The sequence below is a fragment of the Neomonachus schauinslandi genome, chromosome 8 (genome assembly GCF_002201575.2).
Source record: "Neomonachus schauinslandi chromosome 8, ASM220157v2, whole genome shotgun sequence".
Classification (NCBI taxonomy): domain Eukaryota; kingdom Metazoa; phylum Chordata; class Mammalia; order Carnivora; family Phocidae; genus Neomonachus; species Neomonachus schauinslandi.
Window position 1 is genome coordinate 51354950 of NC_058410.1, and position 20326 is coordinate 51375275.

A 20326-nucleotide genomic window follows, 5' to 3' on the forward strand; every position below is an offset into this window, starting at 1 on the left:
AGAATAATATTTCTAACATTTTCACTAGATTTAGAAGCAAGTCACAGATTCCATCCGCACGTAAGAGAAGGGAATAATCACACAGGGTGTGACTTGTTAGGGGTTACCATAGAGTGTGTTTGTACACCCCTCTCATAGTTTCATTCACATACGTCTTCCCCAGAACTTTTTCTCTTGTCTTTCAATCTTGCTCCTCTCAGGCCCTTGACCACACCACTCAGTATTGTCCTCCAAATGGAGGACCTAGGAATACTGCTTATATCTCTGCCCACAGGGGTGTCTGGGTGGCTCAGTTGGTTAAGTGTCTGCCTTCGGCTCAGGTCATGATCTCAGGGTCTTGGGATGGAGCCCTGCATCGGGCTCCCTGCTCAGTGGGGAGTCTGCTGCTCCCTCTCCCTCCCTCCACTTGTGCTCTCTCTCTTTCTCACTCCCTCTCTCAAATAAATAAATAAAATCTTAAAAAAAAAAAATCTTTGCCCACAAGGAGGATTTTCCCTAATCATCATCATTCACGGCTACCCCCGAGTGGGATTAAAGTATGGAAGCATTCCATTTACAGCTTGCACCAATATATCATGATGCATCTATGATTTTTTAAAATTTTCTATCAGCTGTTCTTAGGGAATTCCATATGAGGTGTGAGCTGAAAGAGAGACATTGGTGAGCAAGAGATAGGCGACATGTGTTCTGGGCTGCTTATTTATGAAACTTATTTGTACTCTCCAGGCCTGCTTGGAACTGAACACTTGGAAGTGTTCCATTTTTATCATTTGGTGGATTGCTGCTATGCCTGCTCAACTTGAGGACTTGATCTGACATACTCAGCTCATGATGGGCACTTCCAGTTCCATAGTCACCTGATGTCCCATGGCCAGGCATTCATTCTCTCCCAGAGCCCAGAGCATTACCAAGAGCTGCTTCTTGAACGGGGAATGGTTCTCTGCTACAGACAGCAGTGATCTACATGAGAGGTTTCTGTCGTGGCTTTGCTAAGACTCCAGAAGTATTCTTACGTACTCTAAGTACCTCCCTATTGCATCATGGGATCTGGCCAGGTATAAGGCCCAAGAAGCAGGCCTCTGGTATCATACACTAAAACTGCTGCAGAGCTCTCTTGCTCTGAGCTTCACTCAAAACTGATAGCTTTCCAAGTCACCTATTAAATGGATCAGAAAGTATCCCCAAGTGTGCTACGTGCTATCTCCCAAAACTAGAAACTTATAAAATACTGCCCCTCTTCTTTCAGAGGTAGAATGCATGAGGTACAATAACTTGTCCTTTACCTTGGAGAGAATATCTTGGAATGACCCAGACCACTGGCCTTTTAAAACCTCACCAAAGTAACAGGCCTTTAAATCTTTGTAAATATATCTTCCACTTTCTGCTGCTCGTGTGTCTTATGAAGGCATCCAGAACACTTGCCACTTCCTGCTCACCCAGTATTGTAGATCAACAAGACCCCTTGGTACTATATTTGCTACAGACACGGGAGAGTCCTTGTGTTAAACTGAATGTCCCTTGCTGACTGTTCAAGTGAATGCAAACTGCTTCTAATCTTCTATTCTGACAGGGATTTAAAAAAACACAACACATTTGCCAGATGAATAACTACATACCAAGTACAAGAAGCTGTGTCCAGCTAGTAAAGATCTCATCTGCACAGCAGTTACAAATGGGGCTATCCCTTGGTTAAGTTTTCAGTAGTCCACCATCATTTGTCATGATCTATCTTGTTTTTTCAAAAAGCCACACTGGAGAATTAAGTAGGGCTATGCATCTTTTAAATAGTTTTGGGTAGTACCTTTCCATTTCATTCATTCAGAATGATTTACTCTTATTTATCTGGCCTAGGGGCCAAGGAGCAGGTAAGCAATTTCATGACCTTCCACTTGGCTTTTCTACCACATTGGCTCTTACTCCACAGGCAGGGAACCACTGTGAAGGTTTTACCAGCTGCAATCCCCATCACGAACTCAGGGACCAGGAAAATAACCATGAAGTGATTCTGCAGACCCTGTACTATAGGATAGACTTGAGCCAAGACACCCATTTATTACTGGTTCTCCATTTGCTTTCACTCCTACAGGGGGCCATGATGGCATTTTGAATCCACTGGTGTTGGTGTCAGCTCAGACCCTGTGTCCTATTGACTTGGAAAGAGGAGGATAGTCCCATTTCCTCAGTGTGTATTTTCCCAGTTAATGGTTGTAGGTTCTCTTGGAGAAGGATTGGGGAATCCCTATTGTGAATACTTGTTAGGTGTTGTAGGGTCTATTCTCGAGGGCTCCTTGCCTCCCCTTCAATAAATGGGCTTTGGAGCTAAGAGCTGGGCAAGGAATCATGATTTTCCACTGTGGCTGCTGACATCAGCCTTTGATTCACTTGCCCTTTGTCATTTTTAGAAATGTAAGTTCATCAGCATTTTTGCTGACTGCTCATCTGTTTCACCCCTAGAAATTCTGTGGCTTATCAGCCGTCACCACAGATCTCTGTGGGTCTTGCTTGTTGCCATTCTGGACTTGCTGCCCATTCTAGTAATTACACCTACTTTGCTTCTGATAGTTAAGTGCTGCCATCTGGCCTCTGCTCTCCCAGACCTTCTCATCCCCACTGAAACATGGGACCGCAGTATCATAGCAGCCTTTCTCCCACCTCCAATCCTGGCCTACAAAGGATAGCCATCACTGAGCTTATTAATGATACTAGTGCCTCCTTACTAGTTCATTCCTTGTAGCCTTAAAGAAGGGAGTATCCTCTGGCCATCCCAGAGAGCGGAGTTGGCTGATGCATTCCCTCGCCGCATTTAACATGTCCTTGTTTAACAAATCCATCTAACATGTCCCCTCTGTGAGCCTTTCACACCATACTCCATATTCAGCTATTCTAGAGGCATAGGTTAAATAAGGACAAGAGGCTACTTTCTGCACAAGTGCAATAAGCACAACAAACTTAACTCTTCCCCTGCTGAGATGTTGTAACTGCAAACGGACTGCTAGATGGGTGGAGTGGATGGTCCCTGGGCAGTCCTCAGTTGGGGCTCTCTGTCAGGATGTCCAAGGTCCATCCTCCTATCACTCATGCCTAGTTTCCTAACACAGATAATCATGGGGTTCAAAGTACTTAGACATCCACCTAAATGTTCCATCCCAGGCCTTAGGGCCCTGGTTTTAGTGTACTTAATATTCTTTAATAAATGTACCATCTCTCTAAAAGGTTTAGATGCATTGTCTCCTTTATAACTACATTTTATAGTAGCATTACTTATTTTTTTGGTACTAAAAATAACTTGCAATTTTAGTTCTTTTGTCATGAAGTTTTCATCTCAATCTTTTTAATATACTAGTAGTAATTCTTATAATGTCTTGTTTCATAATGACATCTTAAAGTAATATTGGTATATTGAGCCCATTTGATTATTCTTAAATTCCACAGAGAAATATAATCATATCCCATTTACCGGGAAGCATATAGCCCCCGTAATCCATTTTCATTGTTCCATGAACAGTGTCCCAGACCACTGGGACATAGTTTTGTTCCATTTTTGAAGTCTGCTTATTAAAGTCATTTCATAAGATTTTGTAATTTTTCCATAAAGGGTTTATATATCTTTTATAATATTTAATCCTGGTTGCTTTATTATTTTGCTGCAAAGAGAAGTCTTTTTATCTTTAGTTACATTTTTTAGCAATTCATGCTGTATAGAAATGCAACTGAATTTTGTATAATTTTGAATCCAGCAAATTGGATTATCAGATTAATTCTCAAAATTTATCTGTGATATATTAGTTTCCTATGTAGACAATCATATCAACTGGGAATAATTACAGTTTTCTTTTTTTTGTCTTGTCATGACCTGAAAAGAACATTTTTAATATTTAATCATTAAATGTAATGTTTGTCTTTTGTTAACACCTTTTATCAGGTTAAAGAAATTCCCTTCTATTCCTAGTTGCTAAGAGATTTATCCTTTATTAATCATTAAAGGGTGTTGATTGTCTCATACTTTTTCTACATCTATTAAGACAATCATACAGTTTTTCTCTTTTATTTTAATATGATAAATTAATTTCTCATTCCCTCTCTTGCTGTGTCTCTCTCTGTCAAATAAATAAATAAATAATTTTTAAAAATGAAAAAAAAATTATTTTCTCATATTAAGCCAGCCTTGAATTCCTGGGGAAAGCCCAACTTGGTCATGATGTTATTTTGTTATATATTGCTGGATTCAATTAGCTAATATTAGGATTTTGTAAATCTTGTTCATGAATGAAATTGGTACATCATTTTGCTTTTTCACACTATTCTCTAATTTAGGTAAAGGTTATATAAGACTGATAATCTGATGTAAGAAGTCTCCACTTTATCTTTTCTCTGAAAGAGTGTAAGATTCTAAGACTTGGAGCTCTTCAAAAAAACCATCTGGTTTCTTTTGTGGGAAGATTTTTAGTTACTCAGTTTCCTTATAGTTATAGAACCACTCAGGTTTTCTCTTTTTTTTCCTAAGAAGCTGATTTTTCTAGGAATTTATCAATTTTGTTTAAATTTTCAAATTTATTTGGGATAACTTTATGATATCCTCGCCTTATCTATATTATATCTGTAGTTTTTCTACAGATACTGTAGTTTTGTTACTCTGTAGTCCTTCCTCCTTTCTGTGTCTAATATTGTTTGATCAAGTAGACAATAAATCAGTAGGCATTATGGAAGATTTAACCGATAAAATTCACAAACTTGATGTAAACCTCATTTAAAGAACACTACATCAAAAAAACATAAATCACATATCCTTTTCAAGGAATCAGGGATCTTTTAAAAAACTACAATGTACTAGGCCATAAAGCAAACCTCAACAAATTTCAAAAAATTAATCTACCATGGAGAACATTCTCTGATTAATGACAGAAATAAAAAACAACAAAATCTTAATTTTAAGATATAAGAAACCACACTTCTAAAATTGTTTAATTGTGCCTTCTATCTTCTTGATCAATCTTGACAGTTTTCTATTTATACTTTTTTTTCAAATACCACTATTTAGCTTTGGTGACCCTCTCTATATATGTTTGTTTTCTATTTTATTAACTTTTAAATTATATTTTTCTATTTTTCCTGGTTTTTTTCCCCCAACATCTTAAAAGTGCTGAGCTTATCTCATTTACTTTTCAGAGTTTCTTTGGTTCTAATGTAAATATTTAAGGTTTCTAAATATTACTTTAGCTACATCTTCTAAATTTTGTTATGTATGTTCATTTTTTTTCAGTTTTACATATTTTCTAATTTCCATTCAGATTTCTGTTAGAGCCATTAGTAGTCAGTCCCTACACATGTGCACATACACACATATATATGTGTCTGTATAACATATGTGTATGTATATATATAGCATATTTAATTTGATCTTTAATCGAATATACACATCATAACATATATGTTTATGTATGTATATATGTACTTTTATCTTAATTAATCTTGCAGAAACACTTCGTTTTAGCTGTCTTTTGTACAACATATAGCTCATTTTGCTTTTTATCTCAAACTAAGAGCCTATTATTGTTTTAATAGATAAGTTTAACTTACTTGTGAATATCGGCAAAATCTTTGTATTTAGTGATGTGGAATGGTTTCTAGGCTAAGTAAATTCTCAGGATATTCTCATTCTCCTTCACCTGCCGGCTTCTTCCAGCTAAATTAGTCACTAACAATTTTACTCTTTCTTATTGTAGTAGTTTATATTATGAATTCTCAAGAGAAGAGAGAAGAGCATCCTTTTGCGGATATATTTAATGAAGATGAAGCTGAATATAACTTTTTGCTGTCTAAACCTGTTTGCTTTGTTATATTTGGGAAACCAGTAAGTTATCTTTTCTAACTTATTATTTACTATAATTTTTATTTTTAAAGTCATAATATTATGTTACCATACAAGAAAGAAAACCACATAATGTGCTAATTTTTTCGAGTGTTAGGCTTTCATTGTATGACTTAAAAACTGATATAATATTGGTTGTAAGTTCCTAACTTTATCTTGTCTTGTACACTATAATTGAAAAGGAACCTACATTGTACTTATCTTTGTTTTTATATTATGAAGAAATAGAACTCATCAAAGCATTGCACCATGACAATTGTTAGTAGTCTATGATCCAAGGTTATTCCAAACATAATTTGCTTATAAAACTTTCTGTGAAATTTGTTATGAGGTTCCCTGGGTATGTGAAGAAAGGACACTATAGAGACAAACTGGGGCTCTCCCATTAATATCTGAAGCTACTGAGAGGCAATGTGCCTCACCTTTGCCCACAGTGTGTTCGCAGACCTATGTATTGTCTTTCTACAAAATAAAAAGAAACCAAAAATGGATGATATAAGATAGCCTGCTTTTCTAGGCATTTCTAGTAAGGACCTCTAAACGAGAGGTATTTTCAGCCATTGAACTAGTTGGTAGTTAGCATTAGAGCCTGAGCTGGTGAATTAAAGATCCTCTCCAGAACAGCAGAGACTAAGAGCTGGATCCCACCCTCAATTTAATTTTATATAGACCCTGGGACAGGTACCAAGAAATGGTTCCAGTAACTTTCATTATGTTTCTTAACATACAATAGAGTTTTAAAAGTCAACAGTGAACATGGATGGAACTAGAGGGTATTATGCTAAGCGAAATAAGTCAGTCAGAGAAAGACAATTATATGATCTCACTGATATGTGGAATTTAAGAAACAAAACAGAGGATCATAGGGGAAGAGTGGAAAAAATAAAACAAGACGAAACCAGAGAGGGAGACAAACCATAAGAGACTCTTAATCATAGGAAACAAACTGAGGGTTGCTGGAGGGGAGGGGGGTGGACGGATGGGGTAACTGAGTGATGGACATTAAGGAGGGCACGTGATATAATGAGCACTGTGTATTATATAAGACTGATGAATCACAGACCTGTACCCCTGAAACAAAAAATACATTATATGTTAATTGAATTTGAATTAAAAAGTGTTCAAAATAAAAGTCAACAGTGAGAGCAATCAGGTGCAAATATTACTACATTAATCTTTTTTCTTGAAAATATGATACTTTTCAAAGATGTCCATTAAGTAAGAATTTTTTGTTCTTGGAAGTTACTAAGTGGAAGTCTGTCAAAACATTCATGACTAAAAACTTTAGAAAAGAGATAAAGTGATGGATTTCAGTATAATCACAATGATACGTATTCAAGTTACAAAATTTGACAATCAAAAGAGGACAGTACCTGCCTGGTTTCAGGGCTATTTTCTTAATTTAAAAAATGTTATTTAAATCACTTCAAAAATGTGGCAAATGTGACAATGAGTAGAGAAAAATTAAGCTATAAATATCTAGAGTCTGCTGTTCATTTATTTTGTGGACAAAAAATTTACTTGATAATATTCATGTATTGTAACCATCAATAGAGTCTCTTAAAATGAGAATATCTGTTTCACTGGCAAATGCCTGTGGGTTTTAAATAACATCTTTCTTTTTAAGGGGGTTGGGAAGACAACTTTAGCTCATCAAATAACACAGGCATGGAAATGTATTCGTGTAGAAGGTAAATTTTACTCTTTCCTCCCAATATTTTATTATAAAAACTTTATAAAATATAAAGAATATATCATCTAGATTCTGTGATTAACATTTCGCTATAATTACTTTATCACACATCACTACCAACCTAGTGAATGTTATCTTCAAAATAGCATCAGGCATATTTTTGCCTTTCAGTTAGTCCTAGTTTTGTTCATAGAAGTTAGGAGGGTTTATGAAATGTCTTTGACTTCATTCTATTGCCTCCAATTCTCTAATCCCCTCATTTAGAACTACTAGGGACATGTGTGTTTTGGGAATCTCCCTATGAAAGATGAAAAGAGAAGAAACTCTCACAGCTGTTCTTGAGAGCATTTTTTAAGACTTAATTATTTTTTTTTAAGATTTTATTTATTTGAGAGAGAGAGAGAGCTCAAGGCGGGAGCGGGGAAGGGCAGAGGGAGAGGGAGAACCAGGTTCCCCACTGAGCAGGGAGCTGGATGCGGAGCTCAATCCCGGGGTCCTGGGATCATGACCTGAGCCGAAGGCAGATGCTTAACCTACTGAGCCACCTAGGCGCCCCAAGACTTGATTATTTTCAATGATAAATTTTATTTTTTATTATTTTGCTTTGCATTCTTTGCAGTATATGAGGACTACTAACTTTATATAAAGTATTCTTTTAATCAATAAAACTATTTTTGTCCTAATAGAAAAATAAGCAAAAGAATGAGTTGGCAATTCATAAAAGTAGAAATAAAAAAATAGACAAATATAAGAAAAAAGTCGTTATTCAAAGAAATTGTTATTCGAAGAAATGCTAATTAAAATAACACTGATCCATATTTACCTATCAAATTGACAAAGAATCTTTAAAGTTTCTATAATCATTTTTGGCAAGAATGTTATGAAATGAGGATTCCATGTGCTGTTAGTGAAATTGCAATCTGGTACAACTTTGGGGAGACCAATCATAGATTACTAGCAGCGAGGGACATAATTCAGTTCCTGAGTCCTCCTGTAGGTCTTGCCCCTGTCATTTCTGTCCCAGGATGTCTTCCATAAGGGATGGAATATTCCCTCTTAAAAAGAAACAAATCATTGGAATTCCAGCCTCAGGCCCCCTTTTTCTAATCAGTGTTTATCTATTTTTACATTTCTTGACACATACTTTCCTTTTATATAATCAGAGTGAATTAGTGAGCTCTGGACATAACTCTGTGGTTATAAAAGTATCTGGACTAATAATACTTAGTGTATACTTTTGAGTGACACTTTACAATTTCCCAGTCACTGTCGCGTACACAATGTCATTTCATCCTCACATTCTCTTGCATACTATACAGGGCATGAGCATGCAAGGCCCAGAGGTATTTAAGTAGTTAGCTTCCTCAAGATCTTTTAGCTAGCAAGTGGCAGAGACAAGTTCTCTGTGGAATACATTTTGCTGCCTCATGCTTTGGTTAGACTTAAACGACATAATGTGTGTATAAATATGTTTTGTAAACTCTTAAAGTGATCTGCAAATACTAATCTTTGTTACCATTATAAAACATATATGTTTCTTAATTTGGCAATTCTAATAGCAGTTTGTGCTAATATTTTGAATTCATATTCTAGTTTTACCAATTTTGGAAGAACAGATTGCCAGGGAAACTGAAACAGGAGTTATGGTAAATCTAAGTTTCAAAATTATTATGATTTAAAAAAAAATAAGCTCTGTGTCACAGATATATATACACTAATATACACTATCTTTTTTGGTTCTTAGTTGCAATCAATACTGCTCAGTGGTCAAAGCATTCCAGATGAACTTATCATAAAGCTAATGTTGGAGAAGCTCAACTCCCTGGAAGTTTCTCACTTTGGTATGTTTATTTTTATAAATCGGTGGCTATCAAAGCAGCCTTAAAACTTGTGCTTTAGCTGAGGCACACATAATTTTCAGAGTTGCTCTTTCCTTTGCCCTGATGCGGGAATTCCAGAGCCTGAATTCAGTTAAGCAGCTTAGATATTTTTATTTGCTTGTTTACTTCCTTTTATTCTTCAGATTCTACATTTGTAAATAAATAAATAAATTTAAATGGTTCAATCTTCTTTGAGCACTGTATTATCCAGCAAAAGCATCAACACTCTGCTGTGGTCCTTCTCACAGTGCTGACAATCTCTGCTGACTGCTTTCTCATTCACTCTGGGTTTTATTACTGAGTCCTGTCCGTGGCTAGTCTTCTCTGCATCAATCCACACTTATAAGGCAGGAATTTCTTGAATGGCACCAGCTTACCCTCTGGCTGCAGATATTGGCAGGCTTCAGTCTGTACACCCAGTCTACCCTCTCACTCTGGACCCAAGAAATCTCCCTGCACTCAAGCAGATGCTGAGCAGGGGTTTGGGGCCTAATTTCTCAAGACAAAGGCTACTGAAGTTCCAGAATGACCAAATAGAAAAGAGCAAACCCTATGACATTTGCAAAAGAAAGAAGAGGAAGAAAGATGTGCTGGGGAGAAAATCATCCACCTGAAATAGATTTATTGAATGAAAGAAGAAAAACTTAGCAAGCTGCTTTGTATCCTTAGTAAGTTAAGAGAGGACATTGTGACTATTAAGAATATAGGGATAAAAATAAAATGCAGTAAAGTAAAAACCATGATTGCCAAAGCAAATCAATAATGGAAGTAGAAAAAGCAGACATCACTGCAAACTATGTCTGTATCATATCTATAGGTAGAAAGATTTCTCTACATATAGATGATATATAGAACAAACTACATCTGTCCATCCACATATAGATAAATATCATCTCTCCATTATATATGTTGTGTGTGTGTGTGTGTGTATATATATATATATACACATCAGTCTATCTATTGATCAGTGATAAAGAAGATGAGCTTGGGAAAATATCCAGAATGTGGGAGGTTAAATGAGTAAAAAGGTAAAAAAGACGATGACAGAATTCCAACATAGGTCAATAAATGACCTCCAAAAGCGAAGTGATTGAAACTGAAGCATGGGGTGGCTCAGTCATTAAGCGTCTGCCTTCACATCGGGCTCCCTGCTCAGCGGGAAGCCTGCTTCTCCCTCTCCCACTCCCCCTGCTTGTGTTCCCTCTCTCATTGTGTCTCTCTCTGTCAAATAAATAAAATCTTTAAAAAGAAGAAGAAGAAAGAAACTGAAGCATGTATACAGAAAGGCAGGCAAATATCTTCTTGTTTATACTTCGTCTCCCCTTACCTCTTGTAAAAATTAGAGTAATTTACCCACAAAAAGATGGCATAAATGATGAATATTGGCAAAAAGAGAAAAAATAATGAAAAAATAAACCCACTCAGCTATGCCATTCATGATGTTCAGGAATCTTTTTAACTTCTTCTTGTGGAAGATTTCAAACAAAAGTAAAGAAAGTGATATAAAACTCCCCCCATGTGTCCCTCACCCAGCTTCAATGACAGCTCCTGTCTAATGTTTTATGTGAACTCCTGCCCACATCCCTCCCCCAACCTACTTTATTTTGAAGCTAATTCATATCATATCAGTTCATCTGTAAATGTTTTAGTATATATCTCAAAAAGATAAGGACTATTTTTAAACCTAGTATCATATTACATTATCATACCTACTAAATTAATTAGTAAATCATCTACTGACCATTCCGTGGTCAGATTTCATTATTTGCCTTGTTTATTTTTTTTTTTTCTAGCTGATCTTTGGGTTTTGGTTTTTTTGTTTTGTTTTGTTTTTTGGGGGGGTTGTTTTGTTTGTGTGTGTGTTGTTGTTGTTTGTTTTTTTGTTTTGGGGGGTTTTTTTTTGGAAGGATCCAACCAGGTTTCACATATGGCAATTGACTGGTATGTCTCAAGTCCCTTTTAATCTATAAATTCCCTCTATCTCCTTCTATCATCTTGTGTTCTCTTTGTTGAAAAAACAAGTTATTTGTGTTTAAGAATTTCCTGCATTTTGGATTTTGCTGACTGGCATCCCCTCGTATCATTTAATGTATTCCTCTTTCCCCTAGACTTGCTGTACACTGGTGCTTGTTCTGGGAGCTGGCAGAGGAAAAGCAGTATAAATGATTTCTTGAGTCTGAGGACCACACTATTAGCATGCAATTGCATGGCTGTGTTTTAGGCATGCACAACTGGGCTTATTTAAAGGCTATAGTGGGACGAGACCTAGAACCCCTTCTGCCCAAATTCCCTTCACCTATTCTATAGCATCCTCAAAGGAATTTCTATGGAACCTAGCACCCTGCTAAATGCAGTTTAAAAGTCTTTGCTCGGCAAGGAGTCTTTCTGATGTTTGGTCCTACTCACCAGCCTGGTGGATGGTAGAAGCAAAATTGGAAATGATGAGCTTTCAAAACAGGATATTAACTTGGGTCCGGTCTGGGTGAGGCTGGGTAATTGATGACTCTAAAATCCCTAAAGACAGATGTGTGCTGCTGGGCACACTGCACAACAGAATATTGCCAAATTCAATCTTAATTTTTTTCTGTACCAGAGCCTTTTTACAGTTGAAACTTGGTATCACTATTTAGAAATAACTTACACAATCTGTAATTACAATCCTTTCATTCACAACCTGTCATGCTGTGTTGGCCTTTGGCCAAAATCAGCTTCCATGAACTGCATCTTTACCCAGGAGAAAAAGGTAGAGCCAATGCCTGGGCATCCTGAGAAGCCCCTCTCTGCTTCCTGTTTCTAGATTCCAAAAAACTCACTTTCTCCAGTAATGATGGACAGCCCTAGTCTGGGCATTCCCTGCCCCCGGCGTATCACATTGTGGATAGTCTCATAAGTCACTGGTCACCAGTGTGTCCTCTCAAATCAGGCTGGCATGAGGTCAGGTACATATTAGGGCTGGATGGACATAAGCTACCTGATATTTCTGAATCTCTCATCACTTCAGTCTGAAAGCAGTAACATGCCATCTTCAGTTTTGTGGAAATAGGAATTCATTCTCCTGTACCAGGAAGTGGGGGCAAAGTGATGGCATGGGCCAAGTAGCTACCCCTGGGTAGTCATATGGACAGTATTTAAGTTTTTCCCTGGTGGGGGTGATGCAGGCTGAATACTAGCCTGCAGCATATCTACTCTGCCAATGATAGTACATACAAAGCCTCATAGCAAGGAGTGGCAGGAGGTCTACCATTCTTCCGTCTTCAGCGTTGAGGGTAGGGGCTTGATAATGGTGTCAAGGAGATATGGGACAGAGAGGGGAAGTCCTCATCTCTGCTTCCATATTCACACATGTCTCTGGGGTTAGGGAGATTGGCAGTGGGCTTGGCAGCTCTGATATGTCTACAAAGAAGTATCCTTGTGAGTATCCACAATTGAGTCTAGAGAACTAAGCTCTTCCACTCTCCCACATCTCTTCCATAGATACATTCCTAGGGTCTGGGTGTGATGATACTGGCCACCTCTCAATGAGTAAGGCCCTAAAACTTGTCACTCAGAAAATTCAGGCAGCCCAAATATTGGCCTATCAGGTGAGAACCAGACCCCATGGAAACAACCCACTCTTCTGCTGCTTCCACTAGGAAAGAGACCAAGTTTTAAACTCATTCCAATATACATATATGCCTGAGGTTTATGATACCTACAAACAGTTGTACTTGAAATGCCTGATAAGCTGTCCAGGTAGTAGCAGTGATTGCAGTAATCCACAGGGTGCACACAGAGAGCCAAACATCCTTCTGTCATCCCTTTGTAATACACAGATGGTGGGCAGTGCTGCCAGCACAGGGAATGAAGGGGAGGTATTGTGTAATCCCCTGTTGCTTGGAAGGGGAAAGCATGAACTCTGGAGACTGATGGTCTCTGGAAATGTCAAATCAGGAGGGCTGAGCTGGGCAAGGGTTGAGTTCAGTCTAGGGCTAGGCCCCCTCACCACAGTACTCACCCTTAAAATGTGTCAGACCAGGGGGTTAATGCCAGCCATCCTGTCCCAAAGTCTTGACAAGTTTCCAATAAGGTTGTTAATCAAATGGAGAATAATTTAACAACAGGCTCCAAACCGAACTAGGGAAGTAGGAAGCCAGGGAAACAAAAAGCTAGAGCAGCAGGGGTGGCAAGTAGAGGAAGGTCTGGCCCAGTTCCCGAGACAGTGCCAATGCATGCAGTGGCTAAATTTTTGCCGGGGGGTGTTGGGTTCACTTAAGGAACCTTGAATAGAACGGATGCCTTAGGATATCACCACTACTTCAAAATCTTTGAGACACAACAGCAAAAGCAAATGAGTAAGCTGAGTTGTAAACTAAAGATTATAGCAAGACAGGAGAGAATCATGTGATTATAGCTCACATTCCCAAAACCAAAGAAAATAGGTCTTCCTTTTTGCCTTTTGAAGTTATAACTACTTAGGATTGCTTCTCTGGATAGCATCCAACACATAGTTAGCAGAAAGTGAAGTGTTTCAAATATCTTAGGAGAAATGCCTAAGGATTTGATGAGATTTTGGATTACTATGGTAGTTGTTGGTCTGCTTTTGTAAACTAAAAAACATAATAATAAGCATGTGATAAGCATGTTCTTAAGAGAGGATTTTGAGATTGGCTTATTAGGCACATTCATTTATTCATCTATCAACAGATGCTTAATACCTTTTTTAATCATACTATTCTAGACATTGCATAGGATAGCAGTTCTCAAACTTTTTAGTCTCAAGACTCCTATATACTTATAAAAATTGTTGAGGCCCCAAAAGAGCTTTTGCTTACTTGGGTTATGTCTATCATATATTAGATATCATCATATTAGAAATTAGAACTAAGAAATATTTAAAATATTTGTTTAAAAATCATAACAAAGCCATCACATGTTCACATTAATAGCATATTTTATTAAAAAATAATTTTATTTTTGCAAATCTCTTTAATATCTGGCTTAAGAGAAGACCCAACTGGATTCTCATATCTCCTTCTGCTCAATCTGTTGCAATATATTGTTTTTATTGAAATATATGAGGAAAATCCAGCTTCACACAGATATGTAGTTAGAAAGGGAAAGTATATTTTAATAGCCTTTAGAATAATTGTGACTATCCTTGATCCTACATTAAAACTCACCAAGGAGGACTTTCTTAAAGGTTATTTGCATTATAGAATCTGAAACCACATCAAGAACTTTTCAAACTCTGTTAATTAAAATCCATTTGTCTATCTTGAACTTGGACTGGGTCTTTGACCCATGCATGATTTGCAGGCACCATGCAGTAGTTATTTTGGAAAATACTAAGTTGTGCTAAGTTTTCCAAATGTTGACACTTTTCATTATACACTGTCAAAAAATCACTTTTATTAATTTCACCACCAATTTCATCAAGAAAAGTTTTAAAAATTGGGAAGTTGTTAAGCTTATGGCAGTAGATAAACATTTTCTAAAATTTGAATTTTTGCTTGAATTTTATCATTGGCAACAAATACTATTCAGTGGTTGTCCTTGAAGTGACCAGCTCACTCCACTCACTTTTTATAAAATGTCTGCCAAATATCCAAAACTGAATAACCATAATTTGTCAGTTCTTTCAAGAAAAAAGGTCCTATTAAAAATAGCAGAAAAATTGGAAGTCCTTAATTCTGAGGGAACTGAGACTCTATTAATAAGAGAAAATTTTCTCAAGCAAGAGAGTGACATAATCAAAGAAATATGTTAATGAAATTAATGTGATGATGACAAATGGGATGAATTTCAATGATAAGATTTAGGTTTTTGGGTGGGGATGCAAGCCAATGTGCTAAGCCAAAATCATATTGATAATGTTCTGTTTTTTAAACTGTATGGGGAGAACATGGGTGTTTTATATATAAACATTATGTATGTACATATTCTATTATAAAACATTAGCTTTAGAAAGAAAATAATATACTATACACCCCCTATAATATACCTTTACGGCTTTCCTAATGCTCAAAGAATTATTAGCATGGAATTTCCTTCCCTAGACACCTCATGTGCTTAAAATAAATTGATTTGGAATTTTTAAAGATGTCTCCTCCTAGCTCAGTGATTTTATTTATGATCAGAAAAACATTATTCACTGTTATGCTTCATGTGGCAATAAACTTAACTATTAATTAAAAATATTTGACAGATTTTAAGATCTACATTAATATTCATCAATAAGCAAATGACATTTTATAAAGTAATAACAAATCAATGCTCTCATATATTGATAACATTATAAAACTCTAAAAATTATATTTTACTCAACAGGTTATATTATCACTGAACTACCATCACTTTCACAGGATGCCATGACTACTTTGCAGCAAATAGAATTAATTAAAAATTTAAATTTGAAACCTGATGTTATAATCAATATTAAGGTAAGAATATTAGTTGTTTTGTAACTATAGTTACCATTCTTTTTGATAGTAGTGGAATTCAAGGAATGTCTTCAAGAATATTAATGAGGTGCCTGGGTGGCTCAGTTGGTTAAGTGTCTGCCTTCGGCTCAGGTCATGATTTCAGGGTCTTGGGATCGAGCCCCAAGTTGGGCTCTGCACTGAGTGGGGAGTCTGCTTCTCTCTCTCTCTCAAATAAATAAATAAAATCTTAAAAATACATATTAAGCAGTTAAGGAAATAATAACTTATATATCAACCATAGGGACTACTGAGTTATACTTTCTGATACCTCTGTATTTCTGCACCTGCAGTTCCATCCACAGGAAATATCTCTCTGTCTCTTCAACAGTCTTCAATATAGTTATCCTTTGAAAGTCAGTTCAGACATCATCTGTTTTCCTGATGACCACCCCTTCCACACCAACACACATATTAACTAACTCATTCTCTCTCTCTCTCACTTTCTCCTTTTCTCTCTCCCTCTTCCTCTCCTTTTCTCTTCCTCCTTGTCCCCTATACCTTACTTACCACAGGAGAGTTAAATACTTCTCTGATGACCATTCATGTCGCTATCTTCTATCGTATTATCTTATATATTGTCCATTTTCCTTCTGGACTCTGCCTTATTTGAAGGCAAGAGCCATGTCTTGCTCATATAAACATCAACTAACACAATATATGGTACCTAATAGACACCTGATAAGTTTGCCAGTTAAATAAAATGAAAGAAGGAGCAAATGAGTTGGACATATGAATGTTAAAAAACATTACTAGGTTGATTAAGAATCAAGCTTGGGTCCTGTTCCCAATCTCTCCTTTATCAACAGCACGTGGTAGATGACATTTAGGAGACTCGATTTCCTCTTTACAAAAATAATAACTGCCTCATGGGGGTATGATAAGAATTCAGGGAGGCCAGGTCTGCTGGTTGATATGAAAATTAATGATAAGCTTTTATATTCATACCTGCCTGATTCCCCAAATGGTTTGACAGCTCAAAGTAAAGGAGATGATTCCCAGCTCAGGTGCTGGCACCCGGGAGTGTGTTAGGGTTAGCTGTGAGAGAGAGGAGGTGTTGCGGTGCTGAGCATGGTGTAATCTGCAGCCCACCACAGGCCGTGGTTGGAGGCCAGTCAAAATCCCTGCACGGACCTTGAGAATGTCACACATGTGAACATGTGTATAAGGGAGAGAAGAAAAGTCCTCAAACAATTAACTAAAACCAAATATAAAGTCCAAGCCATGGAAAACATAGATTGTGTAGGAAATTAACACCTGGTGGAACAAGAATGCAGATATACAGGCCACTAGCCTCCAAATGCTTCCTACATTTGAAGCATAAATTTGGTTCTGAGTTTGATGAGCCAAAGTAGAAGGGGAAATGTGACCAGTTATATAAAATTCACACTGTCTGTGAAAAGATAAGACATTCCTCAGGAAAAACAAAATGAGAGAAATTAGAATTAAAATTTTAAGTGAGAGAAACATCTTACATGGTTCTTAATATAAAAGATCGTCAAGGTAGAGAATGAAGGCCTTAACCTCATTTATATTATAAATGTGAGAGCGAGTACCCAGGCAGTTTCTACACATTGACTCAAGTGTAATCAGAGGGCCTAATGTGAGACAGAACTCAATACAACCCACATTTCTTTGGTGGTTTGGCCTTATTTGGGGATAAATCTTGGAATTTCTAGAGCAGAAGTTCTTAGCCTGGAATCCAGGAATCCTTAAATATCCGTGAACCTTCTGAAATTATTTTATTATGTATATCTGTTTTTCTGAAGCAAAAGCCAATAGCTTTCCTCATATTCTAACGGGGTCTATACTACCAAAAAAAAAAAAAAAAAAAGATTAAGGGCCAGTGATCTACTACAGCAGTGGTTCTCAGAGTATGATCCCAGAGCCAAATGCATCAGCGGCACTCAGAAGCTTGTTAGGAATACATATTCTTAGGGCCCACCCCAGAACTATGACTCAGAAACTCTGGGGGAGGGGGGAGGGGGCGTTCAGCTATCTGTGTTGAAAAGCCCTTCACGTGACTCCGATGCCCGCTGAAGTGTGAGGACCACTGCTCTGAGGCATGTCCTTCAGACTCACCCTCATATTAGTCACTTCCTGCAAGTGAACGTAGGAGACAGCTGAAGGCAGTAGTCTTTGTCAAGGACCCACAGTGTGGGTATTCTGGGTCACTGAGTAAGGAAGGGCAAATACGCATTATAAAAATGACCCGAGAGGGTTGAAATCTTTCTTGTGAAAAATTAGGAAACCTAAATGAATGTCTTGCCTCAGTAAATACCCATCCCATCTCCACATAGAGGTGGCCTGAAGAAATCCGAAAATGAGCAAGGAAGCTCCTACAGTTTTGTTTCTCAAAGTGTGGTGCATGACTGTCGGCATCAGAATCACTCAGGATGCTTGTTAAAATTACTAATGTTGTTCCTTAGTGCCCTGACTACGATCTATGCCAAAGAGTTTCTGGGCAAAGGCAGCATAGTAGTACAGGGTACATATACAGAAGAGATCAGTGGGATCCTGAAGTCATTGAGAATCGGAGGAAAAAGAGGAAAGAAGCCCAAAAAGAAGGAAAAGGAGAAGAGGAAGGTGAAGAGGAGGAAGAGCAAGAAGAAGAAGAGGTAATATCCCAATACCATATACTACACTTTTAAAATTTGCTAGAATTAAACTAAATAATAGCATGGATAAACAAAATAGCAGTTACTAGAGAAAATTACATTTTAAATGTTTATTTAATCTAGGGGAAATAGAAAAAATATTTATGTTTTCAAGAACTATCAGATCATAATCTAGGGGCCATCAAGTTTAACCTTCTTGTCAGTATGGAAGTCCTTCCACATCCTGAAGCTAATCTGCTTCATTTCATAGCAACAGAAAGTAATTGGTCACCTACTGTGTGTCAAGCCCTGTGCAAGCTAGAATGAGGAGACCGAGCAATTAAAAAACAGGGTAATGTGGAGAGCAAGTAGCCCAGGCAGAATCCAATTTATGATGTTAACATAATCCCGATTCCAGTATCTAGCAAAGAGATTTTTAGAAAAAAAATCTAAAGCTCAATTTCACATATACATGTTGTTATAATAATCCTAAAGTCAGTGCTTGTAAACATAATGCAATAGAACACCAAAAGAATTTTCTACCATGACTTAATGAGGAAAATTTGATGTGAAGAAATCTGTTAACAGGTGATGGGCTGGATTTGGCCCAGTGGGCAGGTGGGCCATAGTTTGCCAGTCCCTGCTTTACAGAAATATACCTGTGATTTCTATTATAAATTAATTTATTTATATTTTTAAGGAATTTTATGTATTTTTGTAATTGCTACAATTTATAATTTATTATAAATGTATAAATACTATTTTTATTAGGCCTACACTCTGCAAAATCAGATGTTAACTTAAAATGGATACATTGCAAATCATTTGTCCCATAGAAAAGATAACCCTCAAAGGTCACAATTCTATTGCCCTATAAGATATTAAATAGCCTGTATCCAACTTTGCAGTCTGATTTCAGTGATTATATATACTTCAGCTTTGTCATCCTGTTGGTTTTCTCACTAACAGGTTAAATGAATCTTTGACATTTGTTCTTTAATAATAGTTAGATCTTAAAAGTTCTCATCACAAGAAAAGTAATTATTAACTGTGTATGGTGATGAATGTTAACCAGACTTATCGTGGTGGTCATTTCTCATATATACAAATATCAAATCATTATGTTGTACACCTGAAACTAATCTAATATTATGTGTCAATTATATCTCAATTTATAAAACCTATTAATATAAGAAAACTCATTTAAAAACATTAAATAACCTTCCCTGTGCAAATAAGGCATTAGATAATAACCAGAATCTGTTCTCTATTTTCTTTTTAAAAAGGAAAACCTCAGGGTGCCTGGGTGGCCCAGTCGGTTAAGTGTCTGACTCCTGGTTTCAGCTCAGGTCGTGATCTCAGGGTCATGTGATCGAGCCCCGAGTGGGGCTCCACGCTCAGCAGGGAGTCTGCTTGAGATTCTCTCTCCCTCACCCTCTGTCCCTCCCGCTTGTGTGCACGTGCTTTCTCTCGCTCTAAGATAAATAAATCTTTTTTAAAAAAATGGAAAACCTCATAGCAAATGGGAATAAAAGTGTGTCGTTTTAGCATGAATAAAGTATACTGTCTTAAATCAAAGATGGTAAGATAGAGGAGTCACAGCTCACTTAGTTACAGGGACCATGGTTGTGTCAAATTGTGATGTCAGCCAGGAACATAATCGGGAAGAGTGAGGACTAGTAGGCTAGGACTGCACTGTCCAAGATAGTAGCCGCTGGTCCTGTGTGGCTATTTAAATTAATTAAAATTATATAAATTTAAAATTTAGTTCCTCAGTAGTACTAGCCACATTTCAAGTGCTCATGACCAAATATGGCTGTGTCTTCCAA

At 37.0% G+C, this 20326-nt stretch overlaps 1 protein-coding gene across 1 annotated transcript in view; it reads left to right on the top strand.

The window, feature by feature from the left end:
- The window catches only part of AK9 (adenylate kinase 9), a 126996-nt gene that overhangs the window by 2952 nt on the left and 103718 nt on the right, over nt 1-20326 (top strand). The window contains 6 exon segments of the mRNA XM_044917549.1: nt 5724-5851; nt 7497-7560; nt 9156-9208; nt 9307-9403; nt 15749-15861; nt 18330-18518. Coding sequence (XP_044773484.1) covers nt 5735-5851; nt 7497-7560; nt 9156-9208; nt 9307-9403; nt 15749-15861; nt 18330-18518 — 633 coding nt within the window. The 5' untranslated portion in view covers nt 5724-5734.